At 37.5% G+C, this 23601-nt stretch overlaps 1 protein-coding gene across 3 annotated transcripts in view; it reads right to left on the reverse strand.

Annotated features, from left to right (window-relative positions):
• Positions 1-23601, reverse strand: part of Npl4 (nuclear protein localization 4) — a 267388-nt gene that overhangs the window by 10056 nt on the left and 233731 nt on the right. For all 3 annotated transcript variants that reach the window (XM_081731827.1, XM_081731829.1, XM_081731828.1), the window contains exons 10-11: positions 4400-4551; positions 1040-1181 (exon numbers count right to left, since the gene is read on the reverse strand). In XM_081731827.1, coding sequence (XP_081587953.1) covers positions 1040-1181; positions 4400-4551 — 294 coding nt within the window. The remainder of the gene's footprint in view (positions 1-1039; positions 1182-4399; positions 4552-23601) is intronic.

The raw sequence follows: 23601 nt of genomic DNA on the forward strand, positions 1-23601 counted from the left end.
ATTCTCGTTCCTCTTGGGTCCGAATATTCGTCTCAGGATCTTGTTCTCAAATACTTTCAGTCTATGTTCTTCCCTCAGACAAAGCGACCATATTTCGCAGCCATACAGAACAACAGGCATAATTATCGTTTTGTATATTTTAAGCTTCAAATTCCTCGACAGAATTCGCGACGACAAAAGATTTTGAACCAAATAGTAACACGAATTCCCTGCTCTTAGTCGACATTTAATTTCTCCGTGAATATGATTTTCCTCTGTTAATATTGATCCTAGATATTTGAAACTATCCACTTTATCAAAAGTATTATTTAATATTTTAACGCATCCATGATTTGCTGTATTCCGGTCCCGACGCACTTCCATGTATTTAGTTTTCTCTGCATTTACTTCTAAACCCAGTCCCTGCAACTAAAGAAATAACTTAACAAAAAATTGGTTACTTACCAACATATTCTTCCATGAGAAAACTAAATATACTCAGGCGTATCGGAACAACTAGTTAGTTCCGTCTTCAGTAGGAAGGTAACAAGGATAAAAATGGATGAGAGAAATATGGTATGAAAAAAGAAATACATACCACTAGATAAGTATAATATAAAAGATGGATACTGAAAATAACGAACAGAGCATACAAAGAACGAGTTGAATTCGGAAGAAGCACGGTGTCTATGCATCGCCACCGTTGCCAGATTCAAAATGCACATTGAAGATAGAAACCCAGATTTTATCGATATTGCCAGAATACAGATTTAAAGGCGGTTTATACTTATGAATAAAGAATGATTCTTTACTATTAACTTGTTTCATACTATGTGTAGGTAAAGTGACAATCCCGTCATAATTTCTTCTGTCTTTTTGATTGTCTAGTGTGTTCTTTAACTTGGGTGTTAATACTGCGTTTGGTTTTCACATGGGAGGACATATTAGTAACTAAGCTTTTTTTTTTTTTTTTTTTTTTTTTTTTTTTTTTTTTTTTTTGTTTGTTAATTTGAATCCTCCTCTCACGGGCTTACATAATTTTAATAAAGAAATAACTCACCTTAGGAATATAAGCTTGATCCATAGAGTATATATACAACAAGAAATGGAAATCAGACGCCGCCTGAAGGAATTGTTCTGGTGTGAATTGCTCCATATAAGAGCAAAGAGCATTAAAATCCTGAATGTGGCCATCTACCAATCTGGAAACAAATAACAATTTCTTAATAAGTAAAAGCACAAGAACAGCATAAGATTTAATAGAAATGTGTTGGTTCTTATACTAGAAAAACGTGAAAGGTAATACACGGAAGAGTCGAACAACATTACAACCGTTCAATATACTCAAAATGAGATTTTAAAATTTATACAGGGACTTATAAATAATAATTACGCACAATGTAATGCACTTATGTCACTGCACTAATTCACAGTGTGCATAGAACTTGCTAGAAGAAATGGGTATAACCTAACTGAGAAGACCTCCAGAAGGAATGAGATACATAACACGCTGAATAGTTCCAAAGTCGTTTTATTGGAACTTTAATATGTTCGAGTTTATATCACGTGCAAGGGTAAATTATAATAACAGCAGAAATAAGTGGTAACAACCATTAGACAAACATAAACAATATGAACATCATTTGCAGAAAACGAAGTTCTCAGAAAATGTCTCGATAATGGAACGTATAATAATTGGGCTAGATCTATTTTTAACTTCATTTTGATTTTCGAATTACGAAATAAACTACATTTAATCACATACTATATCATTATTTTTGTATTATTTCGGAGCACCATATGTTTTAAATAAATCAATATTATGCTCCTATTTATTCTGTAACTTCAATACGTCGCAACATGTATATCATTACGTCGCAACATGTATATCATTTTATATCTATCTATCTAGCTATACATACATATATAGAATCACTGTCAAAAATTTAATTTTGGGGAAAAACAAGCGGTTGGACTTGTGTATATATACTGTTATTCAGTATTCAGCTCACACAGCACTTCGGGCAAGAAGAGCGACTAAAAGGGCTGGCTGTATGAGAATCAGATAAGAGAATAATCATGTGAATAATGACAATAAGGGCTGTATGAGAATCATGCGGACTATTATTTAATACGAAGAATATATATACAACTTAAACACAATCCGAATAAATGGATCCCAGTATTGGATATCTGTTAAGATATACATATAATCAATTCGTGCAGAGATATCTTAACAACCAATTCTGATAATATAGAGTCCTCATATCTACATTCTTGCATTCCAAGAAAGGGCGAGGGAGGAGCTAACACCAAGACCAAAGATTTTTGAAGGGGAATTTCTAAATGAGAAAGATGTGTGGCTTGATTTTGTTAAAAGTTTGCCAGGTTTCAATGGGTACCGATTACGAATGTACAGGGCAAGAGGAAAGGCTCTTGAAGTTCCAGTATCAGAGAAGTCAGCGACGGATGTTCGATTTTCAGACGACTTGCTCCGTTTAGATATAGGCGACAGTTTTTTACTTTTTGATAACAATTCTTCTGAAAATGGGAGGATTATTGGTTTCGGGAGCACGGTGGGCAAGGAGAGCTTAATAGGTAGTGAAATTATAAACGATGAAACGTTTAAAAGTAGCCCAAAACATTTTTGTGAGCTATATATACGTACACAACATGCTGATGATGTGGGGTTGGTGAAACCGGCACTGTATTGCCTTATGAAGAACAGAAGGAAGGAAAATTTTGCAGTTGTTTTCGCTTGCTACATTTTATATTTCCAGTTGGGAACCGAAAATGTTCAAAGGTGACTTTGAAGCACCTATAATCCAAGCTGTTAGAGTAGTCTTTCCCTTATGTAAAATTCAAGGCTGGATCTTCCATTTTAACCAGTTTCAATGGAAAAAAGTACAAGAACTAGGAATGACGAGTATACAGAAAGCCAACGACGAAGTGAGACAGCACATCAGCAAGGTAGCAGCATTAACACTTATACTGCCAGGATACGTAAGTTATGGTTGGATGAAAATAGATTGCGTTCAGCGCTTCAATGACTATTTTGTAGAACAATGATTTGAAAACACGGTCTGCAAAAGATATTTGGAACTGCTATGAGCAACGCCACAGAACAACTAATGCAGTTGAAGAGTGGCATTATCATCTAAATCGGAAAATTGGAAAATCTCACCCCAATGCAGTGGCATTGGTAAAAATCTTAAAAGAAGACTTACAATTACATGACGTTTTGCGATTGCAAACTGAAAACCCCGTGAATATTAAACGGTAGAAGATCAAATATACAAAACTGGACGTGCGAATTTAGAATACTGTCAGCAAATTTGGTGAAGACAATAACTCAGGTAAGTTGCTGAATTCCTTGGAATATCTCGTAAAGCTTGACTGACCATCTTTAACTTGGTACAATACTTGACCATAATATTAAGATTTGCTAATAAGTGGCAATTGCTATATTCGATATTATATAATGATTTATTTTGTGACATAGGTGACGCATATGCACAACTTACAGCTGAAGAGATTAAGCGACAAGGCTCTTTTGGAGTTGCCTAATTGAATAGATTGAATGGGATGTTATTTTTGCTTCATTTCGTTTTCTCTATTCATTTGTGGCGAGTTGTTAACAATATCGATCTGTGGAGAAAACAAAGAAACATCCTGGTAGAAAGTAAATTCAACTCTCTATTGAGTATTAAGATGAAAACTTATTTATGAGTTAGGGTTGGACAGTACTCTTTCAGAGTAAATTATACAATATAACGTTCTTTAAGGAAGGGGCGTTTTGGGAATGAATCAAAGCATCCATTATAATTCTCATCAAGGGGCGTTTTAGGCACTTCATTTCTGGTGGCGTTTAATAAAACATCTGTATTCCTTTCTATTGTTCCCTCATCATCTATCATCATTAGTATACGTCATAATCTGTAAGTATCATTCTACTCTAAGCCATGGTTGCTATCCTTAATTTTTCTTATAGCGTATTCCAAAACAAAATTGAACAATAATGGCGACAATGCATTTCCTTGTTTCCCGCCATTCTAGACGCAAAAGCTCATGGATGAGTGTTTCTCTACTCGGACTACTTTCGGTTTCGTTTAAACACATCTTAATTAATGTACCTACCTTTTTAATGTATCAGATTTTGTATGAATGTTGTACAATGTTTCCCTCCTAACCAAGTCGTAGGCCTTTCCAAAATCAATATACAATACGGAACCAGAAAGGACTGGTCTTATAAATGGGGTTGCATGACGACTCCCAGAAATCACTCTCACGTAGGAACCCTTCCCTTGTTAGAAAACTTACCATTTTATACGCATACCGTCGTTTCATCAAAGATGAAATAAACACAAATGTTCTGTACACTGAATGAGTTCAAACTGTCTGCATATTTAGTAAAACGCACCTGTTTTCAACTGGGAAGCTCCTGGTTGTTTCATTAGCCCAGAATGTGAAAAGCGGAGTTAGCGGAGTGGACACAGGGACATCCAGTAATAAATATTCCACAGGAAGAGGTCGAGCCATCTGAGTCACTTCATTACCATAATTGTCCTTCACCTGAACAAGAAAGAAAAAATACGTATATTAATTAATTTTTTTTTTTTTTAAATGGAGAGTTACATTACGAAAAACAAGAGAGTTTCGCTTCACATTGTAGAACTACGATAGACTTCCAAACTATGGGGATTTAACGGTGAAATCGGAACTGGTATATTTCTTATTTCTGGTTTCAACAGAGAAATAAGGTCGGAGATAAGGCCTGTTCTTGAGATACTGAATCTATACCAAAAACCGTTTTCACTATCTGTTACAGTGTCGGGGATAAATATTCAGACTGGAAGTTATAGTATTTTTTCTTACCACTTCTGATTTCAACGAAAGTATAAGCACTGAGATGTAATTTATAATAGGAATACTGAATTCAGATTTAAAAACATTTGAAACTAGATATTACAGCTTTTTTTCTATGAAAAACAATGCCGCTTCCAATTTTAATAGGCCTATATATAAACACTTCTCAGTATCTATTATATTTTTCATTCTATGTCGATCAGTGTTCCAGTTTGAATAGATAATTGTTTGGACTGGAATTTAGCGTTTCTACTGCAGATCGAGATTATATAGAACATCAACTTACAGCTTAACGTGAGATCAAACCATATAAGCTTCCACTGGAAATTGAACTTGCGACGCCCATACCGAAGGCGCGTACCTTAACCATACAGCTAGGTATGAGGGTGCTTTAGACGAATAGTTTAAAACCGGTATGTTGCGACATGCTGGTCTGTCGCGCAGTCCCATTGGATGTGTCGCGAAATTTTAGAATGTAAAAATCATGAGCTATTTAATAATTTATTGCAATCAATTTTGAGACAGACTGTACCAGTCCATGCCTCCAGCGGCGGTAACAATGCTCAACACTGCATACTCACTACTTTATACAAACTGACAGTCTTACCGTATCATAATTTACATAATAATTAGTAAAAGAACAAAAAAGAAAGGGTGTCGTCAGTGCAAAAGGGTTGGGAACTACTGCTCTAGTATAATGGGCCTCAACGTGGTCGTTCTCATTTTCGAAGGGGCGATAGATTATTAAGTAATGTTTGAAGTTTACGGATCTATTGGACTTCTTTCTTATTATTGGACGAAGGTCATTATGCATTTTACAAATTATCAAAAGTTTAGATACTTTTGCAAGTAATAATAAGTTGATAATATGCATTTAGATTTCTTTAACAATGCCAGTCAAAGAAACGCTCGTTGGTCTCTGTTTTGGAAGGCAAGAGTGTATATTATATATATATATATACAGGGTTTTCATAAAGTCTGGACGGATTTAATTTGCTTATAATTTTCATAAAAATGCTCATAATGAAATCAAATAAAGTGCAAACGGTAGCGGACGGATTAAATTTTTACTTGGCAACACTGTTAGATAAGCGGCAACTCTGAACACGTTGAGAGAGGGAGAGGGAGGGCAAGGGTCAGTTTCTTACCAAATTCCATCCATTGTTGTTTCAATGTTGACTGTTAAAAGTAAGTTATAAGCTGTATTGGTGTGTGTGCCTTTTAAAGAAATAAATAAATGAAAAACTCCTCTGAGAAGACTATTTTTTTTTACCGTATCAAAGATGGCGTCGGTGAAAGAGAAAGCGCAATGTGTTCTGTGGTACGCAGAGCTAAAATCACCAATTCTGGTGTGTCGAAAGTTCACCAAAGAGTTCAAAAAGCCGCACCGACTGAGAGTGCAATCCGAAAGTGGCATGCTAAGTTCTTGGAGACAGGAAGCGACCTGAACCGTCCTCGAAGTGGTAGGCCGCCAACATCGCCTGCAACAGTGAGCAGGGTAAGGGAAAGCATCATCAACAGCCCACAGAAGTCGATTCCTAGACGGTCCATGGAACTCGGAATTCCATGTGTGGCGGTGAATGAACTGAGCTGGTGCAGATTACAGGTAAAAATTTAATCCTTCCGCTACCGTTTGCACTTTATTTGATTTCAATATGAGCATTTTTATGTAAATTATAAGCGAATTAAATCCGTCCATACTTTATGAAAACCCTGTATATATATATACAGGATGTAACATAAATGCATGGTCAAAAGTGAGAAGGTGATTGCGGATATCCAAATGAGTAAAAATGTTCCTATAAACATGAGTCCGATGCCCCTTCGTTTCCGAGATACAGGGTGTTCAAATTTCGAGTCCTTTCAATAGCTCACTATGGTAAAGTGAATGGAAATGTTCAATATTATAGGAATAATACAATCAAGTGGAATTATGCCTATGCAGATACATTAACACTAACATAGAGAATGAAACTAATCCACATCAGAGGTTATTGGGTTGTCAGTGTTGCAAACCTGGTACAAAGTGTTATGTTTTCAAATAGTACTAGACGTCCACACATTAGCATATGATTGCTGACATCAAAACGTTCCTAAACATGGGGCAGATTCCACTTCGAAGGCATCCAAGTGTGAAGTCAATTAACGGAAGACAACAGGAAACAACGGTTCATAGATCACAACTACTACATGTTTCCAAAGATAAGTAATTGAGAAAGGTATTCGATGGGGGCCACAGCGTTAGTTTATACCACACATAAACTTCGGAAGACAGTGCCCCATGTTTAGAAAGATTCTGACATCATCAATCATATGCTAACGTGCGGACGTCTAGCGCTATTTGAAAATATAACACGTCGTACTAGGTTGGCAACAATGACATCCCAATAACTTCAAATGTTGATTAGTTTCAATCTATATGTTAGTGTAAATGTACAGGCACAGGCATAATTCCACTTGATTGTATTATTCCTGTAATATTGAATATTTCCATTAACTTTCTCATAGTGAGCCATTCGAGGGACTCGATATTTTAACATCCTGTATCTTGGAAACGAAGGTGCATCGGACCCATGTTCATAGGAACATTTTTACTCATTTGGATGTCCTCAATCACCTGGTTAATTTTTGCCACGGATTTATTTTGCACCCTGTATATAGCGGGCTCTCGATCGATCAAAAGTCTATTCCCCTTGAAAACTGTATTGAAAACAATGGTAATAAAAAAAATCGTGGATAAATCGAATTTTCGAACCTCCTTTTTGGATAATTCTAAATAACACCGTACAAGAAATTTTAGTGTTGGACTGATTGCAAATAAAAGAATGCAGTTAAAATTGGTTTTCACTTACCCAGAGGCAGTCGTACGAAAGGGTGACACAAAATAAAATGTATTTGATAATAAGAGAGAAAGAGTAAGACGAGATTGGCGATTAAGTAATGGAACAGCGTCAATCAATTCCAACCAAATAAAAATCTCGGACTTCTTTTTAGTGAGAACAGATAATTAAGGTTATTAGTCGAATATGTGGATTTGAGTGTTAATTCAGTGTCTACTGTAATGTGCCCAGCCATGTGTCAGCCACGTGTCACAGTCAACAGACGCAAACTACACTTCACTTAGTGTCACATGTTGCCGAAAAAAAGAAAACGTAATCTATACTAGGGCCAGTACCGAAGATTCAACGAGGGACCCGAAGATCGCCCGTTAAAAGTAACATTAACAGGCACTTCTTGGTCAGTCTATCACGAGATTGGCCGCTTACCACCTTTCGTACTCTGTTCGGCTGGTCTGGGCCCAGGGTCGGATTAACCGATCTGGGGGCCCAGGGCTAATCTACGAGAACACATTCGGGCCAGTTCAAAGGTTAATGTGTGATCGAGTAGTTGGCCCATTTTCTTCCTTGAAAGCAATGTAACTGGATACGTTACCCAGACATGTTGATGATTTATGCCGTTCCCCAGCTATAGGATATGCACGACACTGTCATCTTTCAGCAAAATGGCGCTTCCCCACGCTGGGATCATGAAGTCCGCAATTTTCTTAATGAAACCTTCCCCAACCGATGGATTGGCAGAGATGGTCCAATTCCATGGCCCCCAAGATCACTTGACATTAGCCCCTTAGATTTCTTTCTTTGGAGGTATGTGAAAGATATTGAGTACAAAATATCAGTTCTGACATTGTGACCTTGCAACTATGCATCAGAGATGTCATTGACAAAATCATACCAGACATGTTGCAAGACATTGAATAGTGTCTTGATATTTTGCGTGTTACCAAGAGTGCACATGTTGAAGTGGTTTTAATATTGAAGTGTATTAACTGTATTAAATGTTTATGTATCGTTCAAAATTTAATAAATAGAAGCATATGTGCTATAACGCATATTCCATTTACAGTACCCAATTAAGAGTTACGTTGTTTTGTTCTGAGGGTAAACATTTATGAACACCCGGTATAATATAATTTAATGACTGTTCTCATTATTTTATCGCTTTGGATATTTCAAATTTGAAAAATAAAATTAGAATTGAATTAGAATTTAACGGGCTCTTAAACGCTCGGGCCACCCGACGGAGTTGTTCCCTTTATGGGCGAACCTACTGGGTGGGGGTACGGACTTTGGATTCTACTTTAAACAGCAGTCCCGTCTGATATAGGCTCGGTTGACAAGAAGCATTACACTCTAATCAATCAACCAGTGTTAGGTACTCGCTAAGAAATGATTATATAAAAGCTTTAGAAACACAACGGAACACAGTCGATGAAACGATTTCAGAAGCTCCCGGCGTGCAAAGCTGAGGAACACAGCATTTGTTGCCGCGTTACCTGCTCACCAAATTTCGTTAAGATCTGGCCAGTAGTTACCGTGAAATAAAAGTACCACATATAAAGCGAGCCGAGCCTGTCCCTGGTCGACCTCAGTCATTAAATGCAGCAATCTTTATTCCTTAGATTAGTGGTTCCCAAACTTTTTTACTGATGACACCCTTCACGGAAAGCCGTTGATATCGTGACAGACTAGTTTGATTATTTAAATTAATAATAATACAAATTATAATAGTATAAGACCAAATTTCTATAAAGTAGTGCCTGTGTAGTACTGAGCATTGTTTGGTGCCACTCAAGACGTTGACGGTATAGTCTCTCTCAAAATTGATTTTAACAATTTATTAAATGATTCATGATTTTTAAATTCTAAGATTTCGCGACACCTTATGGGACTGTGCGGCACGCCAATGTGTTGCGATACACCGGTTGTGAATCACTGTTTTAAACAGTGGGCCACTTGCCCACCAAATTTGGTTTAGACCCGACCAATAGTTCCCAAAAATAAAGTACCACACACACACATGGAGTAAAACTACAAGCTCCCATGTGTTTAAGCCGGAATTAAAAAAAAAAAAAAAAAAACGCACGGATACCCTCATTACAAATTTCCTAGGATGTTTCCGAATTAAAAAAAAAAAAAGTTCTTCAAGCACCTGATCACAGCTATTTTACCTTGTAGCTGTAGGCCCCATGAATGCAGGGATTTGCGGGCAAGTAGCTTCGTCACTGCAGGAATAAAATACATAGTATCAGAAATTATGCACACACACGAAAAAAGAAAGGCCAGTGTCGTACCAGAAAGAGGAAACCCAACTGGTAAATCTAACATTTATATTTCGTTTCCTGGGACGTGCCCTTGGCAAGGGGAAGGCCAGGTGCGGTTTATAAGACATTTGTTACGTTTGGTCACGCGGAGAATCTTAAACAAGGTCACGGTCTATGACCTAGATTGACATTGACTGGTTCAACGGGAAACTGATTCTTCATTCTAAAATAAAAAATCTAAGAAAAGAATAATCTGACTCATTTTTGTAAATAAAAACACAAAACAGCAAATTTTAAGGTCACTTTTTTCCTCCCTACAAGGAACAAATCTCCTTATTGGTAATTGTATGCCAAGTGTAATTATAAAATGAACCGGCAAAACGCTTCCGTTGCCAGCGTATTGATTTCTGAGAATGTGGCAATTCTAAGGATTCTCATACACGAAATAAGTCGCTTTCAAGAAAAGGCTTATGAACGCTGTCCAAGAACGTTAAAATGCTAAAGTTTCATTTACAATCAATAGGATCCATTTCTATTTAGGGCTACCTCTTCAGTGATTATTTTCATGGCGAGAGCATTTCATTCATATCATACACAAACAAACAAGCTACTTTTTTTTTTTTAACCTATTTGTTGGAATTTTTAGCATCCTGTTCTGTAATTTTTACAAAACTAAAATTTAGTTATATACAGAGTGACTCATGAGGAAATGTCATGATAGCGGGAGGTGACAGAGGATGTGATTCTGCGCACAAGTTTCAATACATGTGCATTCTCTACCTATTGGTTTTCGGCGACAGTATTGCTACCTAATATTTGTAAATAGTCAGTAAAACAAGACATTTTCTAGGAAAATTTCACAAATATCTTTCCATTTCCCTTTTTCTTTTATCGACACCATTGCAACGTGCTACACACCGTTCAGAACTCTACTCCGTTGCCATTTGTATGAAGTATGAATTATATTACAGCATATTCTCAGGAGTGGATTAATCTTTAAGCGAAATTAGCACGTGTTTAGGGTGTCATAGAAATTTTCCATTGCCGAATGGTTCATGGCCCACAAGGTACAATACTGCGAATGGTGTAACCAGTGTTTCTTTCAGAAACAATGTTCCAGGGGGGGACACTTGGTATTCCGGGGGGCACTGCTGATACGATTATATTTATTATTATAATATAGATGTATTATTTTGGTCTTCTCCGGGGTCACTCTCAGAGCTCCGGGGGGTAGTGTCCCCCAAAAAGGATCTGGAAGAAACATTGGGTGTAACTGAACCAGGATCCGCAAAAAGTGCTCCATAATAAATGAAAAAATACATACAATTATATACAATATACAATAATAAGAGCTTTCAGAGTGCAGATCCCCGCTAAATGTCATGAAATCGAAAGGAAAACATCCCACAACATAGCCTAAATAAAAGCAGAGGAAACTGCAGTGTGTGAAATCTGTATATTTTCTGTACAACGTCAGTGTCAAAAAAAACAGGGTGACATACTTTGTCAAAAACATATAATATCTTTTCTAGTGCATGGTGTCCATGGTTCGATCCCAGCTTGTGCTAAGTGGGCTTTGTGGTGGAGAAACGCCATGTAGTGGGTTTTCTCGAGGTTTTCCTGTTTCCTCCCACTTTCTTCATTCCACCACTGCATTCATTTCTCATGGTCACCATATCCCTTAGCCTCGGTGCAGAATCGAGGGACCTTAAACTGAATATTTCATTTTATTTCACCAAGCCCAAGAACATCGATACAAGAATAAGATAAAGATTGGATATGCAAGACGAAGTGCATAGTAATCTTGCTCTTGGCCTTGTTTTGGTGATCACGAAGTAGCGATGAGCATATTTTCTTGCTTTCCGTATGGTATGAAAGACCATAATCAAAATCACACTTGGTCTTCATTTGTACCGATGAGGCGAGCATTCTTGGCTCTGTATAGCATGAAAGATAACCAAGACTACGAAATGCAGGACCAAGACTTGACTGCAAGACAAAGGATAAGACGCAGTATTGATGACCAAGACCCAGGGAGCGAATTGTTTGAATTTCATTTGTTGGGCTGAAAGTGATGAAATAAAATTAGTACTTTATAATTAATTATCATACTGTATTTTTAAATTTTAAATTACAAAATTCATATTATGTATCTTCTTACTTGCAACTATATATACTGTAAAATACGTTTTAATTACCGAGAAAGAAAAATCAAAGTGGCGCGGGTCCCGGAATCATAAGAACCTATTTTGGAATGAAAGTTGAAGGGTTGGAAAAAATCACCGATTTCCTTTTGTCTCCGCCAAGGGACTCTTGCTACTGCCTTCTGAGAAGACCCCCTGCCGCCCGAACAGGTGAGAACACTGGCCTTGAATAAAAATTTCGTCACATAGAACTAAAGCAAGAAAACAATAAATTTCTCCCACGTCGGACACTGGTATAAGTTATAAAAAGAAATAACCAAACATCAAAAGTGCCAAATATTCATTAAGATGCATATACAAATCCCCCGCTTGATCTAGCTAGCGGTTAACGTGTAAGACTTCGGTACACGTGGTCCGGGTTTAATTCCCAATGGGAGTGCAGTTTGGCGTTCACCCAGTGTGTTCACCATAGTGCTCTCAAACGAGTCGGGTTGACCCGACCCGACCCGACTCGAGTCAGGTCAGTCGGGTCAGCTTGGGTCGGGTCAGTCGGGTCAGCTCGGGTGGGGTTGTCGGGTCAGGTCAATCGGATCGGATCACGGGTCGGGTCGGGTCAGTCAATTCGGGTCACGGGTCGGGTCGGGTCGGTCTTCAACTCGATCCCACCCGACCCGTTGAGAGCACTAGTTCGAACAGCTTGCTGAACTGAAGACGTTGCTTTTTCATTTAACATAAGAGTGCCTTATCAGTGTGGAGCCCAAACAGCTGGTGCAATTGAAAAATCATAATTTTAGATTGAAAACCACCCATTTCCAATAACTTTTCTTTTCCTCTTTTTTATAGTTTCGTATATTTACTCATGAAGAAGTTGGTCTATGGATTAAAACTGTAAAACTAAGTTCTCCAGAATTCTAACCAACGCATCCCGCAAGGCTTCAGTTGGACGCTCATTTGCCACGCCTTCTTTTAAGAGGTGCTACTATTTTTCACTTTCTACACCGCATTAATATCTTTTAACTGAAGATTTATCTCTAATTGCATCAACATGTCAGATGAACTTTTTTTTTTTTTTTTTTTTTTGGGTCTGTGCTGCACGTCAAAAATCCGGGACCGCGTGAATCAACGGAACTCGTACTGATCACTCGCATATACAAAAACAGTAGTACAGCTACAGAGGGGGGCTAAGAAGATAAGCCCTTTTAAGGTAGGTAAAGAAATAACTGTTACAGTAAAATGTATGGCTTGAGTTTTGCATCCTTTGCAGCACTGAAGTTATAAAATACGGGAACTCCGATTAACCACTAAGCGAGAGTTGAATTTGGTGCACATACCATTACGCACGGGAAGCGGGGCGACGGCCACGGGCGTCGAAGTAAGGGGGCGTAAAATTCGGGAGGAATATATATATAACTGAAGGAAAAACATACTAAAAAGTGCTCAAAATTAAGGAAAAGTAGAGTTTATTTTTGAAAATTTTCTTACGCTTCGCGCCAACTATGATAGCGCTGCGTGGCTGGTATGTCGACCTTATTCATATGTACGGGGGCGCCGTCGTATACTCCCGTCCCGGGTGCTGATTTTCCACGCACGGCACTGTGCATTACACAACCAAGGCACTGGTCCTGAAAGTTTGTGTGTTTGACTGAATTTTAAGGGGACATCAGTATCTAGGCTATTTGTTCCCGTCACGATCAAGGCCCTGGAAGTAACGTATACAGAATAAAAATTATCTCCGTAGCTGCGTTTGTAATTTCTTGTATGTGTATCATACATTGAAAAGACTCATGCGAAGATGTGCCCTGACTGAAGCGGTATGACACGGTATAAAAACTGCCTCATATGCAATTCAAATAGCACTTCCTCTCAACAATAAGGTGCGCCTTTGCAGAAAAAAAGTCAGCAATATTGTAATCCAAAGCATTAAACACGTGAGTTTCGTTCCCAATGTGAAATTACGGCAGACCTCCAAATTATGTGTATTTAATACTCAAACTTGAAGCGTCACATCTATAACTACACAGGCTGCAATAGAGGAATAACATCAACGATAGATTCTGTTTCTCGAACGCTGAATCCATATGAAAAAGCCATTACTCGCTATCTCTTACTCTTTCTGCTCTATGGATATTAACATTAAAAGCGGAAGTGGTAATTTCTGTCTACTACTTTTCATTGCAATAATAAGAATAAAATCAGAAATGAAACATATTCTTGGTATTGAACCCATATCAAATATCTGCTTGTCACTATTTCCGTTTTAACCATTACTATGCGCTCAGTGTTGTAATCGAGAGAAAAAACGTGGATTTTAATTGCTTCCGGTTTCAACAGATAAAAATAAAGATAAAATTCATTCTTGGGGCGTTGAATCTGTCAAAAACAGTTTTTTGATATCACTTACCGTTTTTGCTCTATGGAAATTAATGTTGGAACCGGAAGTTGTAGTAAATTTTAACAACTTCCGGTTTCAATAAAGTGTTGCAGATGGTGAATGTGTGCTTTTGTTTTCTTGACACGCTGATCCGTCTGAAAAAAAAAAGTTTGTCGCTATCAATTACCATTTTTGTTCTATAGCACTGAAACCGAAAACGGTTGATTTCTATCACTTCCGGTTTTTAGTACAGGGTCAACGAAGGAGGTGATACTTAATCTTGAGACGCTGAGTCAATTCTAGAAAACCGATTCTCGGTATAGCATTTTTTCTTGGAAACGGAAGAAGTAGCAAATTTCAACTACTTCCGGTTTTAGTAGAATGCTACAGATGGTCATATGATCTCTTGAGATGCTGAGACGATTTAAGAAATAGTTTGTCGCTTTTTATTACCGGTTTTGTTCTTGCCGATAAACATTGAAACCGGAAATAGCTGATTTCTACCACTTTCGGTTTGAATAGAGGATTAGTCTAGGTTATGAAATTTATTCTTAGGATGCTTAATCGATTGAAGAAACTGCTTCTCGATATGTTTTACCGTTTTTCGTCTATAGAAATAAGTACTGAAACCGAAAGCTGTAGTAAATTTCAACCACTTCCAGTTTTGGCAGTGTTGGAGTTCGAGACGATATGTTTCCTCTAGGTGCTGAATCGATTGCAAAGAAAAGAAAAAAAGAAAGAAAAGAAAAGAAAAAATAAAGAAAGAAAACACATGTCGCTATCTATTACCGAAATATTCAAATCGAAAATGGCTAATTGTAACCAATTCCAGTTGTATAACAGGTTAACGAAGATGGAACATATTCTTGGGACGCTGATTTTTTTTATTTATTTTATTTTATTTTATTTTATTTTTTTTTGTACAAAATCTCTCATCGTTTTTGCTTTGATATTTGCCAATAGACAGGTGGATTAATATAGCCGGTTCTATAGAAGACTTTCGACACTTATGCATAGCATAGTTTAGAAGCCTAAAACGAAATTGGGTAACAAAATCGTTTTTGCTTTAAAAAGATCAGAATTGAAACCGGAAGTTGTAGCAATTTCTGCAGTTTCCGGTTTTTCTAGAAATATAAGGGCATAGATAAAACCTATCGTTGCGACACTGAATCTAGGATTACCAGACATACTCTTTTGCCTGGACACGTCCATTTTTTTTTCAGACCCTACAAGTTGTCTGGGCGAGTGTTTAGCAAAATGGGGAAATGTCGTCGTTTTTGATGATACCGACAACTGCTTCAACTTTTCTAGGCGGTAGAAAATTTCTTAATAAATTGCACATACAATGTTTCTGTTTCATTGTAGTACTTGTAGGGTACTGTTATTTAATTATAACTATTCTATGTAAATTGAAAAAATGAAATGTAATCTTCAAGTTTTATGTCCCATGCTTATGCCGGCTAGGCTGAATGGTACGGTGATAATGAGAAGTGAATGAAATGGTGGAATGAAGCAAGTGGGAGGAAACGGGAGAACCCCGAGAAAACCCACACGGTGTTTGTCTACCACAAAGCTCACTTGGCGCCAAGCCATTAATGGCCATTGGGCCTTGACGAATTATGGAAGAATTAATTGTAGTCCTTACAGTTAGTGGAGATTAGGAGGAAGCAGCTCAAAAGAGTAAGTATTGCGAGGAAGTTTATTATAGTAGACGGATATAGTAGATATGAGATAGATATTGCGTTTTGTTAATTCATTCTCAGGAGCAATAAAGCCAATAATTGCTTTTAATAATCTTTTAAGAATACAGTATATTTTAAAGTAATTTAATTCATCTTGCTTCATCAAACTTTAATTTTCCTAAATAGATCCTATACATATAGTTATATCATTAAGAAATTTGTAGATTAATATAAATCTTTTTGCGAAGTCTAAAATGTTCTCTTACAATGACAATGAAAGTGACAATGTTTCTGACTCTTATTAATCTCTTGAACCATCCGACCGACCTAGATCACATTTTCAACATAGATAAGGTTCGAGCCTAGAATGGATTTTATCATTTCACTTTGACGGAACAACGTAGGGGAGAGGAGGAGGAGGAGATACATACAAGACAATCTATATAAAAATGGAAGTGATTATATTTGTGACTTAACTCTTGAACCACCCGACCCAAAAATAAATAAATCTAAATAACATTTGAACCACCCGATCGATCCCGATCAAATTTTCAACATAAATTAAGTTCGGGCCTGGGATGTTTTTTATCATATCATTTTGACGGTGTAACTTCGGGGAGGGGGAGGGGGAGATATATAAAATTGATCGAAAATGACCGATATTAGTGTCGAATTCACAGTTTTCGTGGTCGCTGAGTAGAAAAGTGACATTTTCGATCCTGTTTACATCCAAATTCATCCCCGCAACTTGCGGAAGGGGGACTTCAAACAATGATCAAAAATCACCAATATTAAGTGTCGAATCAATAGTTTGCGGGGTCGCTGAGATGAACTGTGACACTTTCGATACCGTTTAAATCCAAATTTAGACCCGTAATTTGGGGAAAGGGAAGGAAAATGTATATAAAAATGGTCAAAAATTACCAATATCAGTGTTGAATCCACAGTTTTCGGAGTCGCTGAGAGGAACAGTGACACTTCCGATGCCGTTTAAATCCAAATACAGCCTTGCAACATGGGGGAGAAATATAAAAAAATTGATCGATACCAGAGAGCGCTTTAGAAATAGTAAAAAGTAACTAACTAACGGAATATATTACTATTTTTTAATTTAACCCAGCGAAGCAGGTAATTGATGCTAATACACACACACACACACACACACACACACACACACACATATATATATATATATATATATATATATGCGCGGATCCAAGGGGGGCTATAGACCCTCCCCTTTACGCTCAGGTATACACTGGTTAAAATGGACTTTAATCCTACTTTACACTGGATAAAGCGGCAAACTATAGTTTATCCCCTCCCTTGATCATATCCTGGATCCGCTACTGCACACACACACACACACACACATTATATATATATAGGGTGTTTCAAAACAACACCGACAATGTTTGGGAGGTGATTCCTCATACCAAGACAAGACAAAAAGTATAGACCCTGGGTGCACAAACGCTTCCTTTCTTAGTTATAGGCTGCCGAAAACATGAACTTTAAGGTCCATAGCTCAAAAACTGTGGAACCTATCGTAGTCGGGTCAAGACTTTACGTAGGAACTAGTATGTGTCCTATCCAAATATCCATGTTTCAGAATCCTGTAGCACTTCCGCAATAATTTTTACAGAGGTAGTTGGTGCTTCAAATTATATGCCCGTAGCCGAACTGCCTCTATAAAAATTGTTGTGTGAGTACCTTAGGATTCTGAAACATGTATTTTTGGATAGCGTACATATTAGTTCCTAAGTGAAGTCTTGACCCAATTACGGTAGGTCCCATAGTTTTGGAACAATGAACTTTAAAGTTCATTTTTAAAAAATGTTTTCGGCAGCCTATAACTCCGAAAGGAAGCACTTGTGCACCCAGGTTGGTCTATACTTTTCGTCTTACCTTGGTGTCAGGAATCACTCCCCAAACGTTGTCGATGTTGTTTTGAAACACCCTATATATATAATAATAAGATTTAATTTGCGACATAACTAAATTGACGGCAACGATTTCAAGTAACTTCTTAAATTTCGCAAACCGTGTATGACTGTAAGTACAGGGATGAATTCAAAGCAATTAATCTAAGCGTTTTTATAGCGGCTTAGAACCAAAAAACTAGAAATATGACCTTTTAAATTGTGAACATCACATTAATTACTGCCGTTTCATTGCTGTAGAAATAACATCACCTTACACCCACAGTTGCTATAGAAACTGAAAACGTCAACACATCTCCTCAGAAGAGTCCAAGTTTTATTCAGGAAGTGAAACTGCGATGTTGTGATTACATGTTAATTTCCATTTCTTTCATAAAATTAACACGATCTAAAACAATCGATCTCACTTTTTTTTTTTTTTTTTTTTTTTTTGTAAAACGAATTAACAACTGTGGCGTAAGAAATATCAAATTAGCTAATTGGCAGCAGCAGGGCTGACTGATTTAAAGGATACTTTAAAGAAGTAAAAAGGTTCACTCAATAGCCAATTAAATGTATTTACTGTCAAATTACTTAAAATGCTCGTAAGGAAAAGGTTTATATCTGTGCCTGCATGTCAAATTATAAATCATTCACCTAAACACTCTGTACAGTTCGATTGGTTGGTTAGACTTGACTTTAGTGTCCCTTTCAGCACCAAGCCTATATGAGACGTGGACCTAAAGTTCAAGATAGAACCCGAATCGCCGTAATGCGTTCAAATTTGAAAGCCCGGTGGCAGAACTTTCTTTCTCTTCGTGCGATTGGCTTTTGTAAGTTAAAAATTTTCTGCAGGAATTCCAAAATAAAAAATCAAGATGATACTATCATGTTTTTATTACAGCGTTACATCGCAGATCGCGGCATGTTCTGCTATGGGATTTGAAAGTTATTCCACTGGTAATCATACTTCAATCTCATGCAACAAAAGCGCTCGCTCACTAGTCACTAGATCAACGGGAAGGGCAAAGCTATCTAATATATCTGTGTACATCCAAGGTGTTATAAAGAGGTCACAATATTTTGGGAACATTCCTCGCATCAAAATAAGAAAAAAAGTTCATGTAGACCTGTGCTCAAAAGTTGATAATTTTGGACTTATACGGTGCCGAAATCGTGAAACAAGTGAACTTTGAAAATTCATAACTTCGCTGCTATGGGACCTATCGTAGTCGGGTCAAGACTAAGGATGGGCAAAACCGGTTTTTATAAAAACCGAAAACCGGTTTCTGTAAAACCCGAAAAACCGACATTTCGGTTTTCTCCAAAACCGGTTTCGGTTTTCTCTAAAACCGGTTCGATTTTCACCGAAACTGGTTTCGGTGAAAACGTTTGGAAAACACATAAAACTATTTCTGTGGAAATGGGTTCTGTTTTCGGAGAACAACGAAACACCATTCTGGTCAAAAATAGAACAAATTTTGGGAAAAAACCGGAATCGGTTTTGAAGAAAACCGAAACCAGTTTCGGTGAAAAACCGAAAAGTTTTTTTTTGAAAATTTTCAAAAACCGGTTTCGGTTTTTCTAAAAACCGAAAACCGAAAAACCGGTTTTTGTGCTCACCACTAGTCAAGACATCATTGAGGAACTGTAAGTGAACTATCCAAATAGCTATGTTTAAGAATGCGCCAATACTCACATACCAATTTTTAGAGAGGTAGGTAGAAAATGAACAAGTACTCTCAAACAGCATCTTTAAAATGATTGTGCAAAGAGGTTCTGAAAGATAGATATTTGGATAGTTCACATACTAGTTCCCCAGTGATGTTTTGCCCCGACTACGATCGGTCATGCAATAGTAGAACGTTTTCGTTTGTTTGTTTACGTTTTCGGCATTTTGTAACTACGAAAGTATCCACTTCCAACCACAGGTTTATATGAACTTTTTTTCTTATTTTGATGTGAGAAATAAATTTCCGAAATATTGTGACAACTTTTTGTAACACTCTGAGTACAGAGGCGAACCCAAGGAAGTGTCATCAAGAGCATGGGCGGCGATTAGGGTGGGCAAAGGGGAGCAGTTGCCCCCCACTTTTTTGATGTAACCCATTTATGTATATAGTTTAATTTGGAAATGCAAAGTTTTTGTATGTATTACTGGTTCATAGAAAAAAATGGTGCCATATAATATTCGCCGTTGCGTGAGTACGTGATGGTTATCCTCCCGTGGAGTTAAGAAAGCTGCAGAAATTGTGTTGCCACGGAAAATAACCCCAAAACTAACCTATTGCAACACAACAATTTCAGCATACTTTCACTTCTTATAAGGATTCAGTATATTAGTTAGCCGCTTTGAATTTTAAGACGTTCATGAGCAAGGAATCCAATCTCTGTTTAAGAGTACAAAGGGCTAGTACATACTTGCGTTGGTCTTGCTAATTTACTTAATAAAATATGAAATACGATATACGATATTTTAACAAAAAAAAATATAGTATCCTATTAGTTATACAATTTTCCGTCAAGTCTGCCCCCCACTTTTAACGTCCAATCGCCGCCACTGATCAAGAGATTTGTACAGTCATTTGGACTTTAAACCTAATCCGGGTAAAATGCCACCAAATGACATTTCAACCGTACTTTACGGTAAACAAAATGTAAACTTTTCTCACTGACCGAATCCTGGATACAGGAGCGCACCCACAGAGGAAGGGGTCGACTGGGTCCGGACCACCCCTAATACTCCTTAACTCCACATATATTTGTACACTTTATTAATAAAACTATAGTTTTTTCTCTCTCTTTTTTTTTTATAGCAGAAAATACTTTTATATAGATTAAAGATTTGACCTTACTCATCATCTGTACTATTTTGTTTTCTGATAAAAACAAAAAAAAAAAAAAAATAACTAATTTTATCACTTTCCGTGAGGTGTCAGTACTTAAAACTTACTTATTGTTTTCTTTCTCGGCTGTAGAATAACACCCGTTCGATACAACATAAACATAATGTATTGTATTGTTGGACCCTCCCCACACCTTTTACCCATCCCAATATAAATTTCTGGGTGTGCGCCTGCCTGGATAGAATGAAAAAACTAATCTTCAGGAAGAAAAGCATATTTCATGGCTTGCTAAATAATGCATGATTACGATTAAAAAAGAAAAAAAAGTTTCGTGTAGTTGAGTTGAGTTGATTTTGAGTTTTACGTCCCGTTCAGCAGCGAGGCTATATGAGACGTGGACCTACTGATTAACGTGGAATCCGAACCACATGAGCTCCCGCCGGGAATCGAACCCGGGCCTCCCACGCCAAAGGCGCGTACGCTAACCGCTTAGCCACGGAGGAGCTCAAGTTTCGTGTAGTGTAGAGCGTCGTTTCTCAAACTGTGATCTTCGTGATCTGTCGTTGTGAGCCTTTTAGATTAAACATTTGTCCAAAAAAGACAAACACAAACAAATAAATAAGAATAAAAAAAATTGAATTGTGTATCAACAACTAAAGTCGAGAATCTCAAACATCTACAGGACACACAAATAATAGCTTTTCACTATTTACTAGGGATGATTCCATACCGGGACCAAGTACTTGGAGAAAACCTATATATCGGCTGACAGCTCTTGCCATGAGAAGTACGAAACAGTTTTCAAATCACGGGCAAACCCGCAACTTGACCCTATAAGGTGCCGCTTTGTTGGTGTTTGTGACCCTATGTATGGCATATTCGACAGAATAAAAACGAATGTTACGATGTATCACACGAAAGCGCCTGAGACCATCATGTTCTTTTTTGGCTCATTGCTAGAACGTGACCACGTGACTTGGGTAATGGTTTGATATCACTTTGCACCCTGACGTACCCATTTGGTCAGTGTTGCCAACGAACTGTAAGTATAATGTGGAAGATGGTTTCTGTACCACTGGATGTATATCCATAAGCGTGGCATAAACATCATTCGTCATTGAAGAAAATGTGCTGTGGACATATTGCTCTCCCAAGTACCCCAATTTGTCAGTGTTGGCAACAATTTTTGTAAAAATGAGAAATTGTAAAGCAGGTTCCGTACGATGAGACGTTTATACACCAAGCTTGGCAGAAACGTCACACGACACTATAGCAAAAAGGCGTTGAGTGTTACCGTCTCCCAACCATTCTAGGTTGTCACTGTTATATACATCCAGTGGTATAGAAACCATGTACCACATTGTATTTATAGTTCGTTGGCAACACTGACCAAATGGGTATGTCTGGGTGCAAAGGGATATTATCAAATTCTTGCTCGAGTCACGTTCTAGCAATGAGCTAAAAAGGAACATTATGGCTTCAGGCGCTTACGCGTAACATTCATTTTTATTCTGTCGAATATGCCACACATAAGGTCAAAAACACCAACAAACCGGCCCCTTATAGGGTCAAGTTGCGGGTTTGCCCGTGATTTGAAAACGGTTTCGTACTTCTCATAGCAAGAGCTTTCAGACGATATATAGGTTTTCTCCAGGTACTTGGTCCCGGTATGGAATCATCCCTAGTTAGTAGTTTCAAGATTATACAAAATCTGATAGCTTATATAGATGTTTACTGTGCCGTAACTTGCAACACTTTCGGAGAAGAAGTAGAAGTAGAAACAGGGAAGATTTGGGTCCCCGAAGGAAGATATTAAGTTGCCCCATAGAAAAATGTGAAATATTAAATTTGGACCTCTTTATTACTTAAAGTGTACCTATTTGGAGCTTTCAATAACAGTCTTCGCAACACAACGCAAATAAAGCAATAACTACAGGGTGTCCAATATACAATGCAACCCGGAGTTTGGAATGGTAGAACTTTTGAACCTGATGTGATACACAAATAATAGTTCTACCAAAATGAAGCTTTGTTCATGCATATATTTTTAAACTATGAAGCAACGATTGAAGTACATTAGGAACCACACAGTGTTGCCAGATGTAACCGAAGGTGTACAATTACGTGCAAAACGTAAATTGACTCATAACTCATACGTATGGATGTTCTGTCGTTAATTTTCAGTTTGTTTAGTTGAAGTAGCTTGGAAACTATGGAGCAGAAGAAATAATTTTTCATTTCCACCGATAACTAATTGGATGAGGCCTCTGTAAAGGGAACTAGGGAAATCGTAGTTTTCATAAATTAACACTCTGAATTGGCAACAGTACTGATGTTTCAGTGCATCAAAAGGTGTGTTAAGGATCTGTCTACATTATGCAATTCCTGGAAACAATGAAAAACAAACTTTGAAATTATCATGATAACATTTTTACTAACATGCACCCGGCAACACTGCTATTCATTTCTATGGGGCTATTTAAAGCAAGAGGTATACAAGAACAATTCTCGAACTATTAAAGACCTGGAAACGAACATTCGCAGTGCCATTGAGAACATTAACACTTCTAATCATCGTAGAGTTGCTGCCCACCTGGTGAAACGTGTGAACCAGTGTTTGAATCAAAACAGGGGACACTCGCAGCATCCACTGTAGAGCTGGTAACTCATTTCTGATAGTAGCTAGATGA

The sequence above is a fragment of the Thermobia domestica genome, chromosome 11 (genome assembly GCF_964235325.1).
Source record: "Thermobia domestica chromosome 11, izTheDome1.hap1.1, whole genome shotgun sequence".
In the NCBI taxonomy this organism is placed as follows: domain Eukaryota; kingdom Metazoa; phylum Arthropoda; class Insecta; order Zygentoma; family Lepismatidae; genus Thermobia; species Thermobia domestica.